This window comes from Oncorhynchus mykiss, chromosome 21, assembly GCF_013265735.2.
Source record: "Oncorhynchus mykiss isolate Arlee chromosome 21, USDA_OmykA_1.1, whole genome shotgun sequence".
In the NCBI taxonomy this organism is placed as follows: Eukaryota; Metazoa; Chordata; class Actinopteri; order Salmoniformes; family Salmonidae; genus Oncorhynchus; species Oncorhynchus mykiss.
In genome coordinates, this window is record NC_048585.1 from 19,306,570 (window position 1) to 19,330,990 (window position 24,421).

The window sequence follows — 24,421 nt, forward strand, 5'->3', positions numbered from 1 at the left end:
GTTTAAAATGAATGAGTAAAGATTAAACAATTTGTGAAATCATGTAATGTGATTTTAAACTGTTTAATGAAAGAGAATCCAATTCCTTTTAAAGTTATCTAAGTCACTGGCCCGCCCCATGAGCACAGACAGTGATCTGGCATTATAGGACAGCCTTTTCTGCTGTTCCGAATAAAACCTCCACCTAGAGAAGCCCACTTCAGACCAAGCGTACCACGATTACCTTAGAGGGCTAAGGTTTGAGACGGACGATTCCAACAGAGATCATGACGACACACTGAGCGTAAATATATATACTGATTGCAATTATTCCTGAATGAGTGAGCGTTCATGTGCAAAGGATTAGCATTTCAATTATTATAATTATCAACTGTGTAGTGTCTTTTCTCTTTCCCGGCCTTCTCAGCCACACCCACTTCCTCTTGTTTACCAAGCCATCATACCGGGTTTAGCCCACATCCTCTATCTACTGTTTGTTTTATGCATTTCTGTGATTATTTAGTTAGTAAATAAATTATTAAGCCAATTGATGTATGGATGATTTATAGTAAAGGCTGGGATCGTGCAGATAACCAACGATTTACGACTTTTGGAATGAGACTAACGTGAGGTAAAGAATGATTCATTAATTAGAAGACTAATTGATCAGATATTAAAATATCGGAAAAGTTATTAGGAAAATTCTAATTTTGTAATCTGAAGATTTTCCTTGGTTACTTCCTAGTTAATTACATTTACATGATTAGTTTAATCACATAATAATAATTACAGAGAATTTATTTGATAAAAGTCTTCACTTTAATGATGCCAAAGACAAGACATGGGTGATTGTCAATGGGTGTATACTGTACAGTATGTAGACTGTACTGTATTGATACGAGTCTCTCCACAAATCCATGAGTCCCGTCTTACTCCTCAGACCATAATCCTCTCAGTCATCGTGGGTGGTGACGTCCACGTGTGTGTAGCTCTTGTAGGCTTTCATGTTGCACTTCTGCAGCGTGGCCCCCAGCTGCTTCCCGGGGCCCACCTCGTAGGTGTGGGGGAAGCTCTGACCCTGGGTCCTCTCAAACACCTCGTGGAGGGTCTGCTCCCACTTAACTGGTGACACCAGCTGCTTGGCCAGCTGCCTGCGCACGTGGCCCTCATGCATGTAGCGCTTGGCGTCCACGTTTGAGTACACGTTGATCTCGGGCCGACGTACCTAAGTTGGGATGGGCAGAGAGACGGGTTTGGTAAAGGATTTTTCCACGCCTTTACATTTATTTTGGCATTTATTTTGGGAAACTGTAAATGTTTTTAAACAGACTTATACAATTAACAATCTGTCTGTGGCCCATGTTAGGAATCAAATCTTGTAAACTCCACCATACTTCAACCAACACGACTGGAGATATTCTATACTTGACGTATGCTGTGTACTGTAACGTCCTGGCTGCACAGTACATTGACCAACTGGAAATTGAAAATATATTATTGACTGATTGATGAAGTTCCGTACCTCCACCTGTCTGAGGACATCTCTGAGGGGCTCGGTGGCAGACTCCATCAGCGCCGTGTGGAAAGCCCCACTCACCGGGAGCGGCCGCGCACGCAGGAAGTGAAGTTTCCTCGAGTTCTGTTGTAGGAAGTCCAGTGCCTGAGGGAGGGAGGACAGGAGGAAGTGTCTGTGACTCATTCCCAATGTCAATTCCACCCCTAGCCCCTTCCCCTAACCCATTTAGGTATATCTGAGAAGTAGGCCTATTGCCTGCTTGACTCTGATCTCAAATACATGTGAGGTACGTAAATCCAGGATGTTGTGGCCCAAGAGAGTGACCCAACTTCAAAGAATAATGACTCCCCATCCATCCACTACCTCTTTGTGGCCAGCGATGACTCTCCCGTCGGGGAAAAGGTAGTTGGCCACGCTGCAGACGGGCTCCTTGATGCCCAGGCTAAGGCAGTGCTCCCTGGCTTGCAAACAGGCATGTTTGTACTTAGCCTGGGGCCGTCCCATTACCGACAGCATGCCGCTAGGGATCAGCTCTGACGCGGTCTGCATGGCCTCTGCCCGCACCTTCACCGCATACAGGGCTGTAGGATGAAAGAGAAAACTATGGCGACTTAGAATTGTTTACCGTCTGTTCATAATTAAGTGTAGCACAGCATTGGATAGACTGTTGAGGCTCACCTTCTGTGAAATCCATGGCACCAGAAAACACCAGGGCTGCAAACTCTCCCACACTAAATCCTGCAGCAGCCACACAATTCTCAATGGCCTTGAGATGGATGAGGTCGCATATGATGGATGACAAGATGTGCGATGAGTTTTGTTTGTGGAGAAATAAAATAATATAATTAGTATAAAACATCAGGGTGTCTTAGGCTGTATAGTTAAACATATTTAATGTATACTTTGCCATTAAATGCACACTTGTAACTATTTAAATAAGATGCAACTCACACAGCATCGGCGCATAAGCGGCTACAGACATGGCAACTACTATGTGGCTTACCGCTGGGTTTTCGTGGTTCAGCCTCTCCACAGCTGCCAGTGAAGTGACAAACACTGCGGGCTGACAGTGGACTGTCTTCATCAATTCCTCCTCTGGTCCATCTAGGCACATAGACAGCAAGTCGTAGCCCAGTATCTTCTGCGCGACGGCAAACATGTCCTTGACGTTTCTGTATTTCAGAAGCCCGCGACCCATACCCACGAACTGACTCCCCTGCCCGGGGAAGAGCAGCACAGAACTCTCGCTCGGTTTCCTTTTGGGTCTCCGTTGCTCTTCCTCCGTGGGCTCATTCTCAATGAGTTGGTCTTTGGTCTCGGGTGATGTTTGTGTCCCGTTCTGTGAGCCATACTGATGGGGGTTGTTTGACACTTTCCTGCACAAGAAGGGAAATGACCTAAGCTCCGTTATTGAAGATGTCCTCATTTTGAGGAGAGTAGCGCCTCTCATGTTGACTGATACACCTTTTCGCAGGACAACCTTAATGTGCATAATATTGCCACATGCAATCCCTAAATTTGGTGTCCCCTGAAGCGGTTCGTAAGTTATAAGTTTACGGTACTCATATTATACACTCCCTGAGACTATCAATCGACGCAGGGCGCAGCCATATTGTTTCGGAAAGAAAAGTCGCTTTCAAATGACGTAGAACGACGGTCAGTGTTTGGGCGCGTTGCAGATTCACAAGATATCACAACACGCCAAAAATACTCACATTGAAATAGCAATCTTTAGTTAGAAATATTGCACGTGATTGTTTGAATATTTTTTCATTGCTTGGTAGGCCTACTTACCTACACAAACATGTTCAACTTCTGTTCAAGTTCAACTTCGAAAAAACATCAACCTCGATATACTGTATAATACTATGTGACATATGGACATTATTAAGACATGTATTTGGATATATTTGAAATACTAGTACATATTACATATGCATTTGAAATATATGTCAATATATTAGGCATATGTGAGCCACAGATTTAAGACGTTACTTCAAATAGATTGCATTTCAAGAATAAAAGAGAAAAACAATTATTAAATGTGCTGTGCTGAATATTAGGCCTATTTCAAAAGGGGACTGAACATATTTGCCTGTCCCGATTCTTCCTGACATGACACTTTTCCTTTCCTGACAAAAAATGGCATACATGGGTTTGTTAGACTGCCTTGTATCAAATGGAGAAGAGAGCAATCACGTTCACACACTACATACTAGTACGCACACTTCTTTTGTACAGAAATTCAAACCTGTCGTTTATTCTCTGTATTGTATCATTTACAATGACTGTTGTCCCCTAGCAAGATGGAAATCTGAACAGTCAGTTGGTTAATGAGGTGTTTCTCAGTTCTTGAAGTAGTGTATAGGCTACTGGGTCCACCTGCCAAGAATCATAGTCCTCATCATGGGACATGTTCGTACAGAACGGAAGATTTTTTGTGAAGGAAGAAACAAAAATTTGCATTCTTATTGCACAGGTAGTATCTCCTCGATCAAAGCACTTTCTAAAGGAAGACAAATTCCCTTCAATTTATTTTTTACAGATCCTACTCATCTCCTAGTCAGCACTACCATTGGTAAAGGTCAGGTTCCTCCCCGACTACATTCCAGATCTTCAAAGCCTGGATTGGTATTTAACACATCAGCTAAGCACCTCAATTGATGTAGAAATCTGATGCCCGACTACACAGTCGACGAAGTGGCACGCAACCATTGATTGATGCAATGCAACACCTGTACATCTAGTCGGGCAGGAACTCAGCCAGACTGTTGACCGCCTAAAACAACTGGGAATGTTCGACATTGCAGCCAACAGTGCAGACGACTGCCGAATGACTGATCTGCAAAGATCCTTGCGTCATAAATAAACTACAATATTATTTGTAGATCAGTCAGTCAGTCACAATTTACCCATGACACATCACGATCCCCCAGGCTCTGACAGGGTGAAAGCCTCCACCTGTTCCTGTAGTCCTTTCTCTTCTGTAGCCGATCGGCTCTCAAGTATTTGCTGAGTTTCTTGATTGGCTCTTGGTTGGAGTTTAGCGATAAACTCACTGCTGGCTAACGCCCCCTCCTGTTTCGAGCAGGTGATTTTCACTGGCAACGATGATAACTTGTCTGTAGCAAAAGATATGGCATACCATATTTAGTATATTTTATTGACGGTCCATCAACTCTGATTTCTTATTGTAGTATTTTTTTTATTTATTACAACAGAGAGAGAGAGAGACATGGCAGAGCATTACCCCCAGGTGCGATGGGTTTCATTAGGCGGTTGAGCTGAACGTTCCAGTGTCGGACATGGATGCTGGCTTTACGAAGCTTCTCCTGAACTTCCTACAGACCCAGAGAGAAGGAAACAAGGACATGAGAACACAGTTAAAGCTGATGTCAGTTACACTTTGTTTTACCATCTATCATTTACTAGCTGTTATTGACTTATAGGTGCCCTTATGCAACAATTCCACCTGCAAATAATTATATAAAGCTTTTTCACTGTGGAAATTATGTCTGCCTAAAGTCCACAGGAGCAAGATTCCCACCTAAAAAGATCCTGAACAATAGCCTTATCCTGCTCTCCCCTCACCTCCTGCCACCTCTTCTCCTCTACCTCTCATCTCCCTCACCTCCAGGTGTTGGTGACTCCTCTCTCGGGTCTCTCGGAGGCTCTGGAGCTCCTGGGAGGCGTAGTGGAGGGCAGAGGGGGCTGGCCGCTCTTCCTTCACTCTGTTTGGGGCCTCCTCCCTGGGGCTGAAGTGGCGGGGTGCCTCCTGCTGCTCCTGGAGGAGCAGACACTGCCTGCTCTTCTCCTCCTCTGCCTGCAGTACCCTGGGAAAGGAGAGGAAGGAGGACAACGGTAGAGAGACAGTAGAAATGGAGACAAGGATAGATAGGAGAGGATGAGGGATATAAGGACACAGAAGACAATTATACTGCAATAGACAGGGACGTTTGGTGATCTGATCTGTGTCTTTAGTCTTGCAGCCATGTGTGTGTGTCTGTGTGTGTGTAAAATAGCGTGTGTGTGCCTGACTCTCTCTTCCATGTGGGCCTGTATCTCCGTGTTGAGATAAGTTTGTGTAGGCGTGTTACCCTTCTAGCTCCAGCCTGACTCTCTCCTCCTCCATGTGGGCCTGTATCTCTGTGTTGAGAGCAGCCTCCAGTTTCTGCTGGGTCAGCTCCAGCTCCTGGATCCTCTTCCTCTGCTGCTCGGCCTCCTTTTCCTTCTCTGCCATCTCAGCCTGCATGCTCTCCCGCAACTGGGGAACACACGCAGGCAGGCAATCAGGCACGTACGTATACATGTACACCGGCTGCATTCTCTCTCACACACACTAATCATTTATCTGGGGAACCTACACAGGTGCACTAATTAACCTCATTCTTCAGTACATTATCTTACCTTCTCTGCCTCGTCTAGCTGTCTCTCCAACTCTCTCTGGACCTCCTTCTGTTGCTCCCTCTCTTTCTCCTCCTCCTCCCTGCGCCGTGCCTCCACCTCTCGCTGGTGCTGTGGGATACAAATACATGTTAGGTACTGTATGCATTACCCCCGCTTTCCTATCTCTCCTCTTTAATGTCGCACTCTCTCTCCCTCCTGCTCACCTGAATAATACTCTCTATCTCCTGTCCTTGCCGTTCCTTTTCCTTCTCCAGGTCTTGAATGGTATGCTCTTCTGATTGGTTGCCGCGGCTGCTGCTGGCGCTCAGGCTGCGCTCCCGTTGACTCTGCTCGCGCTGGACCTGCCTCTTCAGCTTTAGTTCCTGGTGGAGGGAGGACTTGCGCTCACCCTGGAGACGGACGGCAGTCTGCAAGGCTGGGGAGAGAGAGGACAGACACACACAGGAGAATAAAAAAAAAGTGATGTTCCTTCCCTAATGCTTTTCAACCGAGGGGTCTCCCAAATGTTTAAACCATTAGGTTAACAGGATATCCTCTTGGTCCGGGGACAACAATTAGGCTTGTGTCTCAGGCAGGGCGTTACACTTGTTCACATCCCCTCACCTTGGGTCCATTCCACCCTCTGTCTCTGGTCAGCGGCACTCATCTCATAGGTCTTGCTGGTGGTCTTCACACAAAAGAGACAACGCTTCCCATCCCTGTCTGGAATAGCCTAAGACAAAGAATGGACATCTGGTGGTTGACTACCAGGGTGACATTGACTTATCAAGACTCAGCTAATCGCAAACCATAAATGATCAGTATTTGCATCAGGCTCGCAATAAGTAACCCTCATTGACTCTTGTTGTAATCCACATCCTAGTTCAAAATATAGGCCCGGTGGTACATTTCTAGACAAGTTTGTATCTATACCAATTCAAGCTAACCCTATGGTATTTTCAAATAAGGGGTTACCAACTGAGCATATGTGCCGATATTAGAGTCTGATATGAAATCCTGCAGCTGTGGTGTTGGACTGATTCATGTAAATGCCAGAAGTTTGATCTTGAACTCTGACCTCTCAAACCAATGTGGACATTCTGGTAATATCTGAAACTGCAAAAATGGAAGAGGGAAAGAGTAAAGAACTTGGTCAGCCCTGCATTAAAGACCAAAAGTGGTTAAAGAAAATTATGATAAATAAAAAAAGTATACCAGTTTCATTTAAGGAGCAAAAATGGACAGCTGTGCCATATAGATGGGAAGAGATTTTCAATAAACCAATTCCATGGCACATGGTTTATGAAGTGATACACAAAACAACGCCGGATTCAAAACGTAAAATTGTTCCATTTAAATTATTATACAAAATTCTTGCAACCAATTATATATATATATAAATAAATAAATAACATGTACACACACACACACACATATATATAGGGGATAAAACCATCCCAGCGCTGCAGATATTGCTGCGAAAAGACAATCATTAGATCATTTGTTTTGGTACTGTCCATATGTGGCTTGTTTTTGGTCACCGGTTCAGGAATGGCTGAAGAATTGCAACATTTACTTGGAGCTAACTCTGCAAATAGCACTGCTGGGTGATTTGAAAAGTCATAGACAATGAATTAATATAATAATTTTAGCAAAAAAAATGTCTTTAATTTACGATCTGTAGAAACTATGAGAATAGAAAGGTTCAGAACTTTTGTGAAACATAGCACAGTTGAAAAATATATGGCTAATAGGAATCAAAACTGGATGGTGTTCAGAGATAGATGGGAGGGGTTGAGGGAAACTTGGCTAAATAGGACTGTGCCGGATACTGATGCATCTCTAGCTGGTTATAATGTTTTGGATCTGACAGAGGTGGAGATGTCGCCATATTTACAAAGGACAACTTAAATGTTTCTGTATCTCTCACTACCTCTGTCCCTAAGACATTTGAATGTCTAGTCCTAAATGTGGCCCTTGGTGATAATGCCCAATTTATGCTAGTTAGAATTTATAGTCCTAATCAGAATAGAAAGAGGAGTGGGAGGCCCCGGTGCACAACTGAGCAAGGAGACAAGTACAGTAGAGTGTCTAGTTTGAGAAACAGATGCCTCACAAGTCTGCAACTGGCAACTTCAATAAACAGTACCCGCAAAACACCAGTCTCAACTTCAACAGTGAAGGAGAGACTCCGGGATGCTGGCCTTGTAACCAACTTCAGTGCCTAGAACGCTGAACTACAGTCAGGTCAAGACCCTGGTAAGGATGACGAGCACACAGATGAGCATCCCAGAGACCGTTTCTGATAGTTTGTGCAGAAATTCTTCAGTTGTGCAATCCCACAGTTTCATCAAGTGTCTGGGTGGCTGGTCTCAGACGATCCCGCAGGTCAAGGTCCCTGGATGTGGAGGTCCTGGGCTGGCGTGGTTACATGTGGTCTGCGGTTGTGAGGCCGGTTGGACGCATTGCCAAAATCTCTAAAACGTTGGAGGCAGCTTATGGTAGAGAAATAAACATTACATTATCTGGCAACAGCTCTAGTGGACTTTCCTGCAGTCAGCATGCCAATTGCATGCTCCCTTAACTTGAGACATCTGTGGCATTGTGCGGTGTGACAAAACTGCACATTTTAGAGTGGCCTTTTATTGTCCTCAGCACAAGGTACACCTGTGTAATAATCATACTGTTTAATCCCCTTCTTGATATGCCACACCGGTCAGGTGGATATTTTTGTTCAGTATGGTATACCTTTTTTCAAGGATGAGCGATAACAAGAGAATCATCCAGCCCTTTGGGTATCTAACTACACCCCCATATGCCAGGTCTTGAAATATGCAGACAGATTAACAGACATAGCGCTGTTTTTAGCAGCTACACTTGTCTAGATGATGTGCTATATTGTTTACACCATAAGAATCATTGTGCAGCCTTATTTGACCCGTCAAAAGTATTTGATACTGCTGACCATTTCTTACTTGTACAAAGGTTGTGTGAAATATGTTAGATCAGGCATCTTGCAGTTGGTTCAATAACCATCTAAATGGTGAGGACACAACTTGTACTGACGTAATCAAATCTAGCTTCCTCAATATTATGAAAGGTTTGCCGCAGGGGTCGATTTTTGGCCCTGTTCTCTTCACTATTTCTATACATAATATTGGTCTCTCTGTTAAAACCTGTAACATTCATCTCTATGCGGATGATACAGTTATTTACTCCTGTTCCCCCTCTTAACAGCAGGCCATTCATAACCTTCAGCATGGTTTTGACTCCATTCAAAAATTGCTTACTGATCTTAAACTAGTGCTAAATGCTAATAAAAAAAAACTTGGTTATGTTGGTCTCCAGGTCTTATAATATTAACTTTGAGGACCTACATATTTGCACATTGACTACAGGAAAAGGAGGACCGAGCACACCCCCATTCTCATCGGCAGGGCTGTAGTGGAGCAGGTTGAGAGCTTCAAGTTCCTTGGTGTCCACATCAACAACAAACTAGAATGGTCCAAACACACCAAGACAGTCGTGAAGAGGGCACGGCAAAGCCTATTCCCCATCAGGAAACTAAAAAGATTTGGCATGGGTCCTGAGATCCTCAAAAAGGTTCTACAGCTGCAACATCGAGAGCATGACTGGTTGCATCACTGCCTGGTACGGCAATTGCTCGGCCTCTGACCGCAAGGCACTACAGAGGGTAGTGCGTACGGCCCAGTAGATCACTGGGGCTAAGCTGCCTGCCATCCAGGACCTCTACACCAGGTGGTGTCAGTGGAAGGCCCTAAAAATTGTCAAAGACCCCAGTCATAGACTGTTCTCTCTATTACCACATGGCAAGCGGTACCAGAGTGCCAAGTCTAGGACAAAAAGGCTTCAACAGTTTTTAATCGAAGTCTCGGAGTCTGCATCCCAATTAATCACAAAGGGGTTCAATGGGGTTGGAATCAGGGCTCTGTATAGGCCAGTTAAGTTCTTCCACATTGATTTTGACAAACCATTTCTGTATGGACCTGGCTTTGTGTACGGCGGCATTGTCATGCTGAAACATGAAAAGGGCCTTCCCCAAACTCTTGCCACAAATTTTGAAGCACAGAATCGTCTAGAATGTCATTGTATACTGTAGCGATAAGATTTCCCTTCACTGGAACTAAAGGGCCTTGGCCAAACCATGAAAAACAGCCCCAGACCATTATTCCTCCTCCACCAAACTTTACAGTTGGCACTATGCATTTGGGTAGGTAGCGCTCTCCTAGCATCTGCCAAACCCATATGTCTGTCGGACTGGCAGATGGTGAAGTATAATTAATCACTCCAGAGAACACGTTTCCACTGCTCCATAGTCCAATTGCAGCGAGCTTTACACCACTCCAGCAGACGCTTGACATTGAGCATGGTGATCTTAGGCTTGTGTGCGGCTGCCCGGGCATGGAAACCCATTTCATGAAGCTACCAGACAAACAGTTCTTGTGCTGACGTTGCTTCCAGAGGCAGTTTAGAACTCGGTAGTGAGTGTTGCAACTGAGGACAGCGGATTTTTTGCAGCTGGCGGTCCCGTTCTGTGAACTTTTTCCCGCTGGGCCGTTGTTGCTCCTAGACGTTTCCACTTCACAATAACAGCACTTACAGTTGACCGGGGTAGCTCTAGCAGGGCAAAAATATGACAAACTGACTTGTGCCAAGTTGAATGTCACTGAGCACTTCAGTAAGGCCATTCCACTGCCAATATGTTTGTTCTATGGAAATTGCATGGCTGTGTGCTCGATTGACTTTTATGTCCACATACTTTTGTATATATAGTGTACTTCTCAGTCTCAGGTACACAGTAGCGATTCACTCAGCCATTAACAAACAAATTGAATTACCCTAGCCAAGATTTTTTCTACCGGTTTTGTCGATTGAAAGATAAACAAGATTACCTCCACAACACAATACTGGTCCAATGGAATCTCTCCCTTCTTGTCTTTCAGGTCCTCACTGGCGTAGTAGGCCATGAAGGATGGCCTGAGTACAAACCAACGCTCCATCCAGTTCCTGCGCACATGTCCCTTTTTCCACATGTAACCCTGCGAGAGAGAGAGACAGACAAAGAGACCGAGAGAGAGGGATCGATCATTGTCCCTGTAATGTGAATTTCATTCAGCGCAAACACACATATACACACACATAAAAACAGCCCACACACACAGCCCCACAGCCATACAGTCCCACCAACTCACCCTCTTGAGGACGTTGTGGTACATCTCAAAGAAGACCTGGTCCAGAGCCAGACTGAAGGCACCCGCATTGCTGACCCTCAGCAGCCTCCCGGCACCCATGTGATCCAGGAACACCCACACCGACATGCCCTCCTCCTGGACAGAGGCATCCTGGGATAGCAGGTCCTCCAGGGGCTTGCCGTCCCACTCCTGGTTCATCGCAGTGGAGATTTTCTTCATCAGGTACTCCACCTGCGTGTGTGTGTGTGTGTGTGTGTGTGTGTGCGTTACAAGTCAGAAAATATCTTTATCCTTCTATGGGTGAATTTGCTGGGACCCATATTCAGAAAGTGATCTAGTAAAGGGATAATGCTGTGGTCAGCAAGTTGCAACACATCTTCATAAAGCCTGCAGATGTTATCAACAGGAAACCAAACCTCCCTCATATTGGTTTATTCTACTCTGACTTCCTGCTTAGGGGGAGGAGAACAGGAAGTAAGGACCTAGAGTAGAGATATTTTAGCAATGCACTGGAGGATGGTGCATCAGCCTCCACTGAGCAAGGGGCTCATCGATAAACATACCGTTTGTATACTGCAGGCGTCAAAGCACACAGTGTAGTCAAAGTGACCACTGGACTGCATAACTACGACTATTCTCTTACTCTTTATATACAGTACTGTATGTGTCTATTAACCCTCTATTCTCCCTCCCTCTTCAGCTCTCCTCCTTTCCCACCGCTCTCTCCCTCTTTTTCAGATGAACTATTTCCTCCCTACCTGTACATCTCTTTTCTCTCTGAAAGATACTATCTGGCTTTATATTTAAATGTGCCAATGGAGGTCAGTCTCTCCCTGCCCCCACCCCCCTCACCTCCTGTGGAATCATGATGAGCGGGTAGTGGTCCTCCGACAGCAGGTTGAAGAGACAGAAAAGTTTGAAGCAGTCTCTCAGGGAGCACAGCAGCCCCCCCTGGCCACTGGTAGGTCTGTAGTTTTTCTTCATGGTCATCATCCAGCACAGATCGTCAAACGTCTCCTTGTCGTATGCACCCTCTTTGACCTGGGTGCAGCACACCAGGGGTTAATTTGTTCATTAGTACTGGTAAAGAGTTTCAGATGTTAAACGGATAGTTCACCCAAATGACATATTGGTTTCAATACTCTGTAAGCAGTCTATGGACAAGGTAAGACAGCAATGCATGCTTCGGTTTTGCTCACAGGTTAAAGAAACTAATATGTAATTTTGGGTGAACTAAGATCAAGATCAGGTGCAATTCATCTCCTGAATGGACTGGAATTCACTCATCAATGTGAAAATCCTCAATTGAGTATGATGGGATGGTTACCTAGGTAGTTTACCTTGGCCAGTATGTATTTGTTGAGGTAGTTTACCTTGGCCAGTATGTATTTGTTGAGGTAGTTTACCTTGGCCAGTATGTATTTGTTGAGGTAGGGCATGTAGCCATGTTTTGACACCGGTCCATCGTCATCGTCTTGGAAGTGTTCCTCCAGTGCTACGGGGTCGTGAGGGATGTTCAACACCGTGTACAGGTTGTGGGAGAGAACCTGCGACATGCACGCGCACACACACAAGAGAGAAATGAAGAAAATGCCTGTGTCAAAGGGAGATTCTCAATTGGTTCGCTCAACTCCTCTGTCCTCAGTTGTCCTATCCTCCTTTTGAAAAAGCGAGGACACTCCTCTGTTTTAAACTAATTGACACAACTAAGTGATCCTCGACCACTCTAGAACTTAGTGGTTTCCGGGTCACCAAGGATAGAGGGCGGAGGATTCGAGGAGAGGATGGTCTTTTGGCCAACTGAGAATCTCCCAAAATGACCCTTAAAAATGTATAATGTTACTGTCAATATTACATCTGCGATTCCTATATTTGTATACACTATGTAAGTGGTTACTGAATGAGTTCACAACTTCTAATCATCTCAAATCACATGAAAAAACAAAGCGGTCAATGATAAAAACCAAAGCAAGCAGTGTAAACAACATTGCAGGCCTCTGACTGACTGACTGATACACACAGCCCCCTCGGTGTGAGCATGTCTGGACACCTTCCTGCTATTTCCTGGGATTCTCACCAAAGGGAGAACACAACTTGTTTGAACTCGACAGGCCAGAGACTGAGTGAAGGGGAAGATGACTGAACACACATCTGTTTCTGTTGTACAGTAAACTCTGATATGTTGTCATGTGTACAAGTTGACTGCAGTAAAGGGAGAGGGCCAGTCCTGGACTTTGAAAAGAGGGCATAGGTGACTATCGGCTGACTTTAATGCTCCCATTTCTGTGTGTAGGCTGCCGCTGTTGTGATTACTCACTGAAAGAGCGTTTGATACACCCCACTCATGAGGGTGTATCCATGTGTTAAAGTCACCAATGTATCCAAATTGTTGTGAGTGAGAATGTTTTCATCTGCATGTTTCTCATACTGAGCAGTATTCCTGCATGATCCATGCAAATGATTATTTTTACTGGTGGACTGTTAACTTTATAAATAGTATACATCCCTAGATTCAAGCTGAATAATGTATTATAGGCTAATATAATAACTTGTAAGAGGCTAACAATGTACTTTTTAGGCTATCTTGATCAGATCTTCAAACCTCAAAATGTTTGTTTATAAGGTTATCTAAACAAACGATTATGTGTATATTATTATGTGAACTGTAGGCTATGATTAACATGCTGGCGCCAGAGGCACAGAAGCAATTCAACACCCATTTCCTGATTATAAAGCTCAGCACTTGGAAATATTACACTTCAAATCTAACCTTCAGCTGGGACTTCGATACTTTGCCGCATTTCTCCATGTCCAGCGATGTGAACGCGTACCAGATGGACTTGAGCAGTTCGGATTGTAGTTCCATTGTGGAGACAGACATATTTGCGTCTACATTCCGAAGCGAGCGGAGTTGTGCACAGCACAGTGATATCAGTATTGAAAACTGAAGTGGAAGCACTTAACGAGAAGGCGAACAGGACACGTTAAGAAAAGGGGTGGAGAAGAGAGGAACAATTATGTAACCAAAGTTAAATACTACCTACCTTATAAACCTATAATTATGTTTTAGGTCACTCAAAGTTAAAACTTCGAAAGACTTTGGAAAACTCTGGCATCCTTGTAAATTATCGACCTCTCTCTTTCAAGTGGGTGGAGGTAATTTAACCCCAGCTCTTGGTTGATGTCATTGATAAACAAACGCAATATGCGTCTTTTTCCCAACGCAGTTAAGACAAAACCACGCCCCGTTATTCAGAGAGGCGTTCTACTACGCTCCCACTGGCAAGCTAGTGTTGTTTGAAGTTATATTATCATCAGTAGTCTATTATCAGGTAAAATCACATGCTTACAATTCATCATTTCTCAAATATGTATTAGCTAATCATTTAGTCGAACAAGCCATGCTACAGCCATTGAATCTGTCTTTGAGCGTTAAGGGATGTTAATGACTAGTTTGGTCCATCCCCCAAGTTATTATATTTTTCCATCTTGAAATACAAGGGTAAATGTTATCAGTGACTGAAATTTCGCGCTTTGTGATATTCACTTCCGGACTTCGACAGCGCTCAAGGCTTTGTAGAACACCTGTTATTCAGAATAACTGGGCGTGGTTTTGGCTTAACTGCGTTGGGAAAAGGAAAGACGCAGTCGGCGTTTTCACCCACCCGGCTTACATCCCTCAAGCAGCCACTCTGGGTTTGAGTCACACTCTCACACGTCCACAAACTCAGAAGTTGTTTCCTTAAAAGTAAGCGGGTGACTGTAGACCGGAAATTATGAGCGGGCCCGCTCTACCGTACACCTTGCCAGTCCAAATAAAATATTTAAATATGAATAGTTCATTTGACCGCGACGCACGCGGACAGAAAGACGCATCGATCTCAGGTAAAGCATCCGCGCGAGCGAAAAAGCGCCCCGCTGTCTCAGTATGTGTAGACCATGTATCTGATGCTGTCTGGACCAAAAGAGAATGACATGTCATACTAATTATGTCCAGCCTTCGTCAGATACATGGGCTACATTTCACTCACTCGAATGCTTTCTCCGCAAACATAGCAGAGGGCTCACTCTCGCCAAAATCTGTCCAGAGTAAGACAATGCGTTTTTATGGGCATAATATGCAGACATAAAATAATCGTCTGCCTTCCCGCTCCCACAGGAGCGTCTCGTCATTATATACAGATATCTTGCGAAATGGAAAGGAAGGTTAGCGGGTGCACAGTCACTGTTAGGATGCTGGATTCCCCTAAAGTAAATTGAGCTTCCGCCAAAATTCCTGTCTAAATAAAACCATTCGAAATATTTCACCAGGGAGGATGAGGATCATTAGCTTCTTCTTTTTATTCTTAAAAAAATAAAATAAATAGCTGTGGACAGTGGAGCAGACAGAGGGGTGTCCGGGGTGGCACTGGACACCCTTGACATCTGATTGGCCAACCCGGGTGTCACCCCAAAATGGCATTCGCTACTGGCAGTTTGATGCTGATTGACATCTCATTTCACCTCTTGTTGAAAGAAGCATTTATTTTGATGTTCAACGGCTCCATGAGCTATTTTCGTGATTGGCGAAAGCATCATATTTGAAGTAAATTTTAAGGTTTAGCATCGGGTTTAGGTTTCCTGAACAACTTTTACAAAAGTTGAGTCGCTGTGTAAATTAACATTAGACCTCAGTTAATCAGATAAGAAAGATCGGTTCCCAATTTAGCCTAACATTATGTTTACATCTGTGCTAGTAATTCACACATATACAGTGCAGTGTCGTAAGTTACAGTATACGAATGTTTAGCTAATGTGGGATAACTAGTTGGCTACAGCTGTCTGTGTTCAGCAAGTTAACATTCAGCAATTTCAAATCCACTAACTCAGTTAGATTTTCGTACTTGAACTCAAAACAAACAATTGTTATTATCAATCTGTTAACGTTACTCAAATAGGAGAGAAAAAAGTGGTCGGGACAGACCGTCTACTCTCCTTGACTTTGTTGTGTTTCTAGAACCTTGTAAAGAGGTCTTCCATGAGCTATTTCGACTTTGTAAGATTTCTGTTGTTACTCCAGTCAGCAGTGCTTCTTGCGAGAGAAGGTTCTCAGCTTTAAAACTGATTAAAACCCACCTTAGGACAACAATGGTTGATGACAGGTTAAGTCACCTCGGAATTCTCTGTGTTGAGTCAAGGAGGGCACGCTCCCTCAACATGGATGAGTTTGCAGAATTATGCTGTTTTAAATCTACCTAGGATCATTTGGCATTTAGGTGGTCCCTCTGGTCATGATTAAAACCTGCACTGTGTACTAGCTAGTACACTGACATTCTAAAATGATAAATCCAAAGGGTATCACGTCACACAGATTTAATTTGGTCTTGATTAGGCCAATTCCAAAACTTTTCTTTGCAATTAGTTAACATAATATAAACTCAGCAACAAAAGAAGGGGGGTCAAAATCAAAAGTCACAGTCAGTATCAGGTGTGGCCACCAGCTGCATTAAGTACTGCAGTGCATCTCCTCCTCATGGACTGCACCAGATTGGCCAGTTCTTGCTGTGAGATGTTACCCCACTCTTCCACCAAGGCACCTGCAAGTTCCCGAACATTTCTGGGGGAAATGGCCCTAGCCCTCACCCTCTGACCCAACAGGTCCCAGACGTGCTTGTTGGGATTGAGATCCGGGCTCTTTGCTGGCCATGGCAGAAAACTGACATTCCTGTCTTGCAGGAAATCACGCACAGAACAAGCAGTATGGCTGGTGGTATTGTCATGCTGGAGGGTCATGTCAGGATGAGCCTGCAGGAAGGGTACCACATGAGGGAGGAGGATATATTCCCTGTAACGCACAGCATTGAGATTGCCTGCAATGACAACAAGCTTAGTCCGAAGATGCTGTGACACCCCGCCCCAGACCATGACGGGCCCTCCACCTCCAAATCGATCCCTCTCCAGAGTACAGGCCTCGGTGTAACGCTCATTCCTTTGACGATAAACGCGAATCCGACCATCACGGTTTTGTCTGGTGAGACAAAACCGTGACTCGTCAGTGAAGAGAACTTTTTGCCAGTCCAGTTTGGTCCAGCGATGGTGGGTTTGTGCCCATATGCAACGTTGTTGCCGATGATGTCTGGTGAGGACCTGCCTTACAATAGGCCTACAAGCCCTCAGTCCAGCTTCTCTCAGCCTATTGTGAACAGTCTGACCACTGTTGGAGGGATTGTGCGTTCCTGGTGTAACTTGGGCAGTTGTTGTTGCCATCCTATACCTGTCCTGCAGCTGTTATGTTCGGATGTACCGTTCCTGTGCAGGTGTTGTTACACGTGGTCTGCCACTGCGAGGACGATCAGCTGTCTGTCCTGTCTCCCTGTAGCACTGTCTTAGGTGTCTCACAGTGCGGACATTGCAATTTATTGCCCTGGCCACATCTACAGTCCTCATGGCTCCTTGCAGCATGCCTAAGGCACGTTCACGCAGATGAGCAAGGACCCTGGGCATCTTCATTTTGGTGTTTTTCAGAGTCAGTAGAAAGGCCTCTATAGTGCCCTAAGTTTTCATAACTGTGATCTTAATTGCCTACTGTCATGTCTTTGGCTATGCCGGATTAAGTGATATGACATGCTATTCTATAAAATATTTTCTCCGTAATTAATATTACCTGATTGAGCTAATCATGTAAATGTAATTAACTAGAGTCGGGGCACCACAAAATAATATTTATAGAGCTGTTATCTTCCGAATAAACTCTTATTAAAGACCTAGTAATATTTTACATCAATAGCAGTCAATATAAATCGTCACCTTAATTCAGTCTCATCTGAAAGTTGTAAATTCTTGGTCATCTTCACGAACCCTGGCTAAAGTGTTGAGTCAGCAATACAAAATTGGGTTTAATTATTTATTTACTAAATACCTAACTAATCACACAGAATTACATATACACAGAATTAATTATACCTTGATTACAAATTATGTCATAAAGGAAAACGTCCCTAGCGGGTGGAACAGATATGACAGCTGGTTACACAAAGAAAAGGGGCTGGGTTTGAGTGAAAGAGAGGGAAGACTGAGGAACAAAAAGGAGAAGCTGTGCTATTGTAAATACAATATTTTATGCATTCTAAATTACCTCCCATTTGGAAAAGGAAAATGCAATAAATATTTACTCTGAGGTGCGCTTCGGTAGGTTGGTGGTAGATGGAAGGCCGTGTTGCCAAACCGAGTCCTTTGAAGAATGTCTCTGGTGGTCAATTGGATACGTTGTAGTAACGTCGTTGTGTGGTAGACAGAATACTCTGTCTGTTCTTTCCTAGCCCGCGTTTGCAGCTGCTGTTGCTAACTCAACGGCTAGGAGGTATCACTACTGTAGTGAATGAGAGTTCAAAGTTCATACCATTCGCATTTTCATCAAGGCTTTATATAGGAAGGGAGAGGAGGGCGTGTTTGAAACGTTTTATAACCCATGTCCCTTCACAGGGGCGGGCCACTGATTGAGCAGAGCCCTAACCTTATGAAAACTCAAATCTCTCATTTGGAAGCTAAAATTACATTTAATCTCTTCACCAATAATTTGATATTCAAACATTTAAATTGAACAAAAATTCCATGTGAATCCGATAACTACAATGTGCAGACTTTCCACTGTAGAGTTTATGTCATCTTATCATTGATGAGAATGTTTCAAATAACAACCGAACTGACATCATATTCATTAAGTACCACCGCATATGTTCAATTGGTCGGATTACCAGAATATAGTTAATTTCCCCCCCACCTCCTGATGTTCCCATAATCTCTATGTTAACCAAGGGGTTTTCAAATGCCACATCAGTAGGGTAGAGAGAGGAAACAGGGGGAAGAGGTATTTATGACTGTCATAAACCTACGTCATGACACTGTTATTGTCTTAACGACCGTTCCACAGGTGCATGTTCATTAATTGTTTATGATTCATTGAACAATCATGGGAAACAGTGTTTAAACCCTTTACATTTAAGATCTGTGAAGTTATTTGGATTTGTATTAATTATCTTTGAAAGACAGGGTCCTGAAAAAGGGCAGTTTCTTTTTTTGCTGAGTTTATATGAGCATAAATATGATACTGTAAGTTTGTAATATTGATGGGCACCAAATGTATTTTTATTTTTCAAGTCCATTTCTGCTGAATACCTGGTATGTCAAATTGCAGTGTGCTTTTTTATAAATGTACTTTTTTGTAAATAAACTATGCAATTTATGTAATACACAAATGCTATCTTATCTCCTTGGTGCCTGAGCTTTATTTCTGAAAACGTTTTGGATGTTCAACACTAGACCCAGATTATATATTAATGAAAACAGAGTGACCCAAGTCTCTCCAGTATGTGAGTACTGTGTGTGTGTGTGTGTGTGTGTGTGTGTGTGTGTGTGTGTGTGTGTGTGTGTGTGTGTGTGTGTGTGAGAGAGAGAGAGAAAGAAAGAAATTGAGCCGCAGTTCCATGGTAGAGACACTGGCTATTCATAGTATGTTAAATATTTCTCATGAAGTAATCCTTTTGGACCACATTATCTGCCAGATTGAAGAACGGGTTAAGTGGATTATCACTTCTACCTCTAATCAGCAATAAGGGTTACACACTAATTTTCTGTCACGGGCTATGGACCCCCTGAAGTAGCCTATAAAACCCTAGTTCCGCCACTTGCTGTGGATTGTTTCAAATCTGTAGGCCTATGCCTATTTGGGAAGCCAGCGAATTTGGGAAGCGCTCATGGCAATAGTCCTACATGATTGAGTTGCCTAGCCCGCGTTTGCAGCTGCTGTAAGTTATAAGCATTTAGAAATTTTGCAACAAGAAGTAGGAGAGGGGTGTGTGCAGTGCTTGACTTGGGCAGGAGCTCACAAGAACTGAGTACCAGAACCTTACATTTTCTACTGCTTGAGTTCCTGCACATCTTATAAATATTAGCTCAAAAGTATTGTACAGTTCCTGCACCTAAATATAAACAGTACCCCGGCACCAAAAATGATGTCATAAAGCTAGCCCTTTCAGTGAATTGGCTAGCAGAGATGTGAACAGGGGGGCAGATTTACAACCCAACCTCCACTTCATAAATTCCGTAAAGAGACTCTCCCTGGCCATGCAGTATGGAGGGAGAGTTTCACTGTAAGACAAAGGGATTCTCCGGTCCAATTCTACTCCATCCCAGAATTTGGGAACTGAACAATATTCCTATTTTGGAGAATGTATAAATGGTCGGTGGAGAAGCTTCGACCTGCTCCGTTTTGTTTCATGTTTGTGACCTCATGAAAGACAATACAGCCACATTACCCTAACTCTGTTTATACAGGTGCCTCAGTTATGAGGTTTGCATCTAATTATTGTATAAAGTGAATGAGTAAAGATGAAAGTATATGCAAAATGATGTTAACATTTAAAATGACAGAATTATTTTCATAAGTAAAATATGCTCACTCAGTGGCCACACACAAGTGAATAGGCATTGGTTGGAAATGATGAACCAACCCCTTTCCTACATTTCTATAAGAGCCCCCTGACCCAATTCACATCAGACCATGCAAACCCTGGTGTAAGCTAAGGTTGCAATGGTTGTTGAATTCCTAACCATACCACGTGGAGCATTGGCTACACGGCTGGAAATGGTTAAACTCTGAGACTATTGATCCCTACAGAATAAGAGCAAATCTTAGATACTAATTACTAGACTGCAGCTAGAAATGATGTAAACCTAGGATGCGAAAACCGACAACCGCCGAAACATCTACTGTAAGAATAATGGACGCCTGACGTATCCATTACAACAAACGCTATCAGGAGCTGCGGATAGAGCTTCAACCATGAAAGACGTGACTTCCGTGGAAGTAACCAGACTCTCTGATGAACTGACTCTCCAGCAGACTGACCGACAATTCCAACAGAGAAGACAACAACGACATATGGGCGTAAATATATTGACTGCAATTATTTCCGAATGAGTGAACGTTCATGTGCAAAGAATTAGCATTTCAATGAATATAATTATCCACTGTGTAGTGATTCATTTTGTATTTCCCGCTCTTTTATCAGTCCACACCCCCTTTTCTTTGTATACCAAGCCGTCATATCGGTTTAGCCCACTGTGGGATCTTCCCTATCATTGTTAGTAACCAATGTACTGTTTGTTTGTTATGCATTTCTGTGATTATTTAGTTAGTAAATAAATGATTAAGCCAATTGGTGTATGGATGATTCATAGTTTAGGCTGGGTTCGTGCAGATAACCAACCATTTACGACATTTGGAAAGAATAATTCATTAATAGAAGACTAATTTAGTTATATTTGGAAAATTATAACTGTAATCTGAAGATTCTGTGATTCCCCAACTTCCAGTTAATTACGTTGACATGATTAGTTTAATCACGTGATAACTGATTTGATAGAATAAGTATTCACATTTAATGATAGCCAGAGACCCGACACAAGTAGGTCTAGTAAATGTACCGTTAATCCCGTGTCATTTACATTCATTTCTGTTAATGCATGTATTAACTATAGTCATTTACCTTTCTCATTATGTTTGCAGTGTTGAGTTCACAACCTCCTACACTATTGAGAAACAAGTTTTGGTTAATTTCATACCAATTACAAGTTGTCAAATCTTTGTTAATTGCCTTTTGTTTTGAGTGCTCCGTGAGCAATGAGCCACGTCCTGATACAGTCGAGGGACCGTGCGCCTGAACACGCACAGAAGTCGATGTACCTGGCTGCTCCATGCAAAAGTAGGAAAGTGTCTATTTTGCAATGTCAGATTTCGTGATTGTCATAACTCACCACATCCACCACTAATAATCTGAGTTTCGCAGTCATTTTTTCTTGACCTCACACAGTAAGTCAACCAAGTCTGTTTCTTTAACATCCATTTCGAATGACAGTTCCTCAGTATTTGAAATAGCTTTCCAACACTCCCGGCCTCGATAATCACCAAGCCTCGGTGTGAAATATCATGATCTGATCATTCCATATATCCCGATAAAACGCTCTAAAAAAACTGCTGTTCCAGCTGGAAAATTGTTCCACGAAAATGCCCATATAAAAAATGATCATAACTGGCATGCAGATCGGTAGAAATGGTAGGATAAATTGTAGCCTCCCCAAACTTGAAACTAAAGAGCTGCCTATGGTCTTTACTATAACACCCATAACAAAATGATGCGTGCACACATAGGAGGACCCATGAAAAAAACGTGCCCGCTTATGGAAATCAACGGCCATTCAACTGATTTGTCTGTACAGGAGTTTTTCCTCAATAGTCGGGAAGACGTTTACGCCTATAAGGAATGTCTCTCCTTATCAACATTCCTTCATCTGACTGCAATGATTTCTAAAGAACTAAACAGGTGTAAGCAAACCCTGGACCCCGGTCATGGCTAGGAGGGATCCTGCTTTTGACAAATTAATGTCAGATTTACCTTTTATGCAGCAGTTTAGGAGAATTAACGTAGCAAGTTAATATTTAATGTAAAAAATATATATATATTCACTAGGTGTATTCATTCAATTTGTCCAATAAAAAAATGCTTGTTTTTCTTTTCGGTTGCAAAACATTTTGATACCGTGTGCACTAATGAATATGACCCAGGTGAAAGCAATGCTAGATGCCCACTAAGAATTTGCTTTCACCTGGTAACTACATTTTCCACTAGAGGGTGATATACAGCTAACTGCCAAAATAAAGGAAACACCCAGATAAAGTGTTTTAAGTAGGGCGTTGGGCCACCACATGCTGCCAGGACACATTCAATGTGCCTTGGCATAGATTCTACAAGTGTATGGAACTATTGGAAGAATGTGACACCATTCTTCTACGAGATATTCTATAATTTGGTGTTTTGTTGATGGTGGTGGAAAACACTGTTTCAGGTGGTGCTCCAGAATCTCCCATAAATGTTCAATTGGGTTGACATCTGGTGACTGACACACACTCACTCACACACTCACAGAACTTTGGAACTGAGTTATATACAGTGCCTTCGGAAAGTATTCAAACCCCTTGAATTTGTTTCACATTTTGTTATGTTACAGCCTTATTCTAACATGGATTAAGTAAATAAAAATGGTCAGCAATCTGCACTCAATACCCAATAATGACAAAGTGAAAACAGGTTTTTAGAAATGTTAGCAAATTTATTCAAATATAAAAACAGAAATATCATATTTACATAAGTATTCAGACCCTTTGCTATGAGACTCAAAATTGAGTTAAGGTGCATCCTGTTTCCATTGATCATCCTTGAGATGTTTCTACAACTTGATTGGAGTCCACCTGTGGTAAATTCAATTAATTGGACAAGACTTGGAAAGGCACACACCTGACTATATAAGGTCCTGAACCCAGCAAATCTGAGCAATCGGGGGAGAAGGGCCTTGGTCAGGGAGGTGACCAAGAACCCGATGGTCACTCTGACAGAGCTCTAGAGTTCCTCTGTGGAGATGGGAGAACCTTCAGAAGGGCAACCATCTCTGAAGCACTCCACTAATCAGGCCTTTATGATCGAGTGCCCAGACGGATGCCACTCCTCAGTAAAAGGCACATGACAGTCTACTTGGAGTTTGCCAAAAGGCACTTAAAGACTCTCAGACCATGAAAACAAGATTCTGTGTTCTGATAAAATCAAGATTCAACTCTTTGGCCTGAATGCGAAGTGTCACGTCTGGAGGAAACCTGGCACTATCCCTACAGTGGTGGCAGCATCATGCTGTGGTGTTTTTCAGAGGCAGGGACTGGGAGACCAGTCAGGATTGAGGCAAAGATGAATGGAGCAAAGTACAGAGATCCTTGATGAAAAAATTATCCAGAGTGCTCAGTATCTCAGACTGGGGCGAAGGTTCACCTTCCAACAGGACAACGACCCTAAGCACACAGCCAAGACAATGCAAGAGTGGCTTTGGGACAAGTCTTTGAATGTTCTTGAGTGAGCCAGCCAGAGCCTGGACTTGAACCCGATTGTACATCTCTGGAGAGACCTAAAAATAGCTCCCCATCCAACCTGACAGAGCTTGAGAGGATCTTCAGAGAAGAATGGGAGAAATTCCCCAAATACAGGTGTGCCAAGCGTAAGCGTCATATCCAAGAAGACTCAAGGCTGTAATTGCTGCCAAAGATGCTTCAACAAAGTACTGAGTAAAGGGTCTGAATACTTATGTAAATGTGATATTGAATTTTTTATTTTTAATAAATTGTCAAAAAATTATAAACCTGTTTTAGCTTTGTCGTTATGGGGTATTGTGTGTAGATTGATGAGGGAAAAAACGATTTCATACGTTTTTAGAAAAAAGCTATAACCTAACAAAATGTGGAAAAAGC

General features: G+C 43.1%; 2 protein-coding genes across 2 annotated transcripts; both read right to left on the reverse strand.

Moving 5' to 3' along the window:
• Nucleotides 1-775: 775 nt before the first annotated feature.
• On the reverse strand, nt 776-2,995 carry mcat (malonyl CoA:ACP acyltransferase (mitochondrial)). The gene is made up of 5 exons (XM_021576973.1): nt 2,499-2,995; nt 2,174-2,261; nt 1,859-2,076; nt 1,502-1,639; nt 776-1,204 (listed from the first exon to the last, which is right to left on the reverse strand). Exons 1-5 carry the CDS (start codon nt 2,985-2,987, stop codon nt 932-934), a joined length of 1,206 nt encoding a protein of 401 aa, XP_021432648.1. The 5' UTR covers nt 2,988-2,995; the 3' UTR covers nt 776-931.
• Nucleotides 2,996-3,728: 733 nt separating this feature from the next.
• On the reverse strand, nt 3,729-14,314 carry LOC110499911 (differentially expressed in FDCP 6). Its single transcript, XM_021576972.2, has 13 exons — nt 14,139-14,314; nt 13,865-14,052; nt 12,501-12,641; nt 11,947-12,135; nt 11,095-11,325; nt 10,795-10,941; nt 6,506-6,614; nt 6,106-6,317; nt 5,903-6,010; nt 5,593-5,759; nt 5,127-5,328; nt 4,746-4,836; nt 3,729-4,617 (listed from the first exon to the last, which is right to left on the reverse strand). Exons 2-13 carry the CDS (start codon nt 13,973-13,975, stop codon nt 4,418-4,420), a joined length of 1,908 nt encoding a protein of 635 aa, XP_021432647.2. The 5' UTR covers nt 13,976-14,052; nt 14,139-14,314; the 3' UTR covers nt 3,729-4,417.
• Between the last annotated feature and the right edge of the window lie 10,107 nt (nt 14,315-24,421).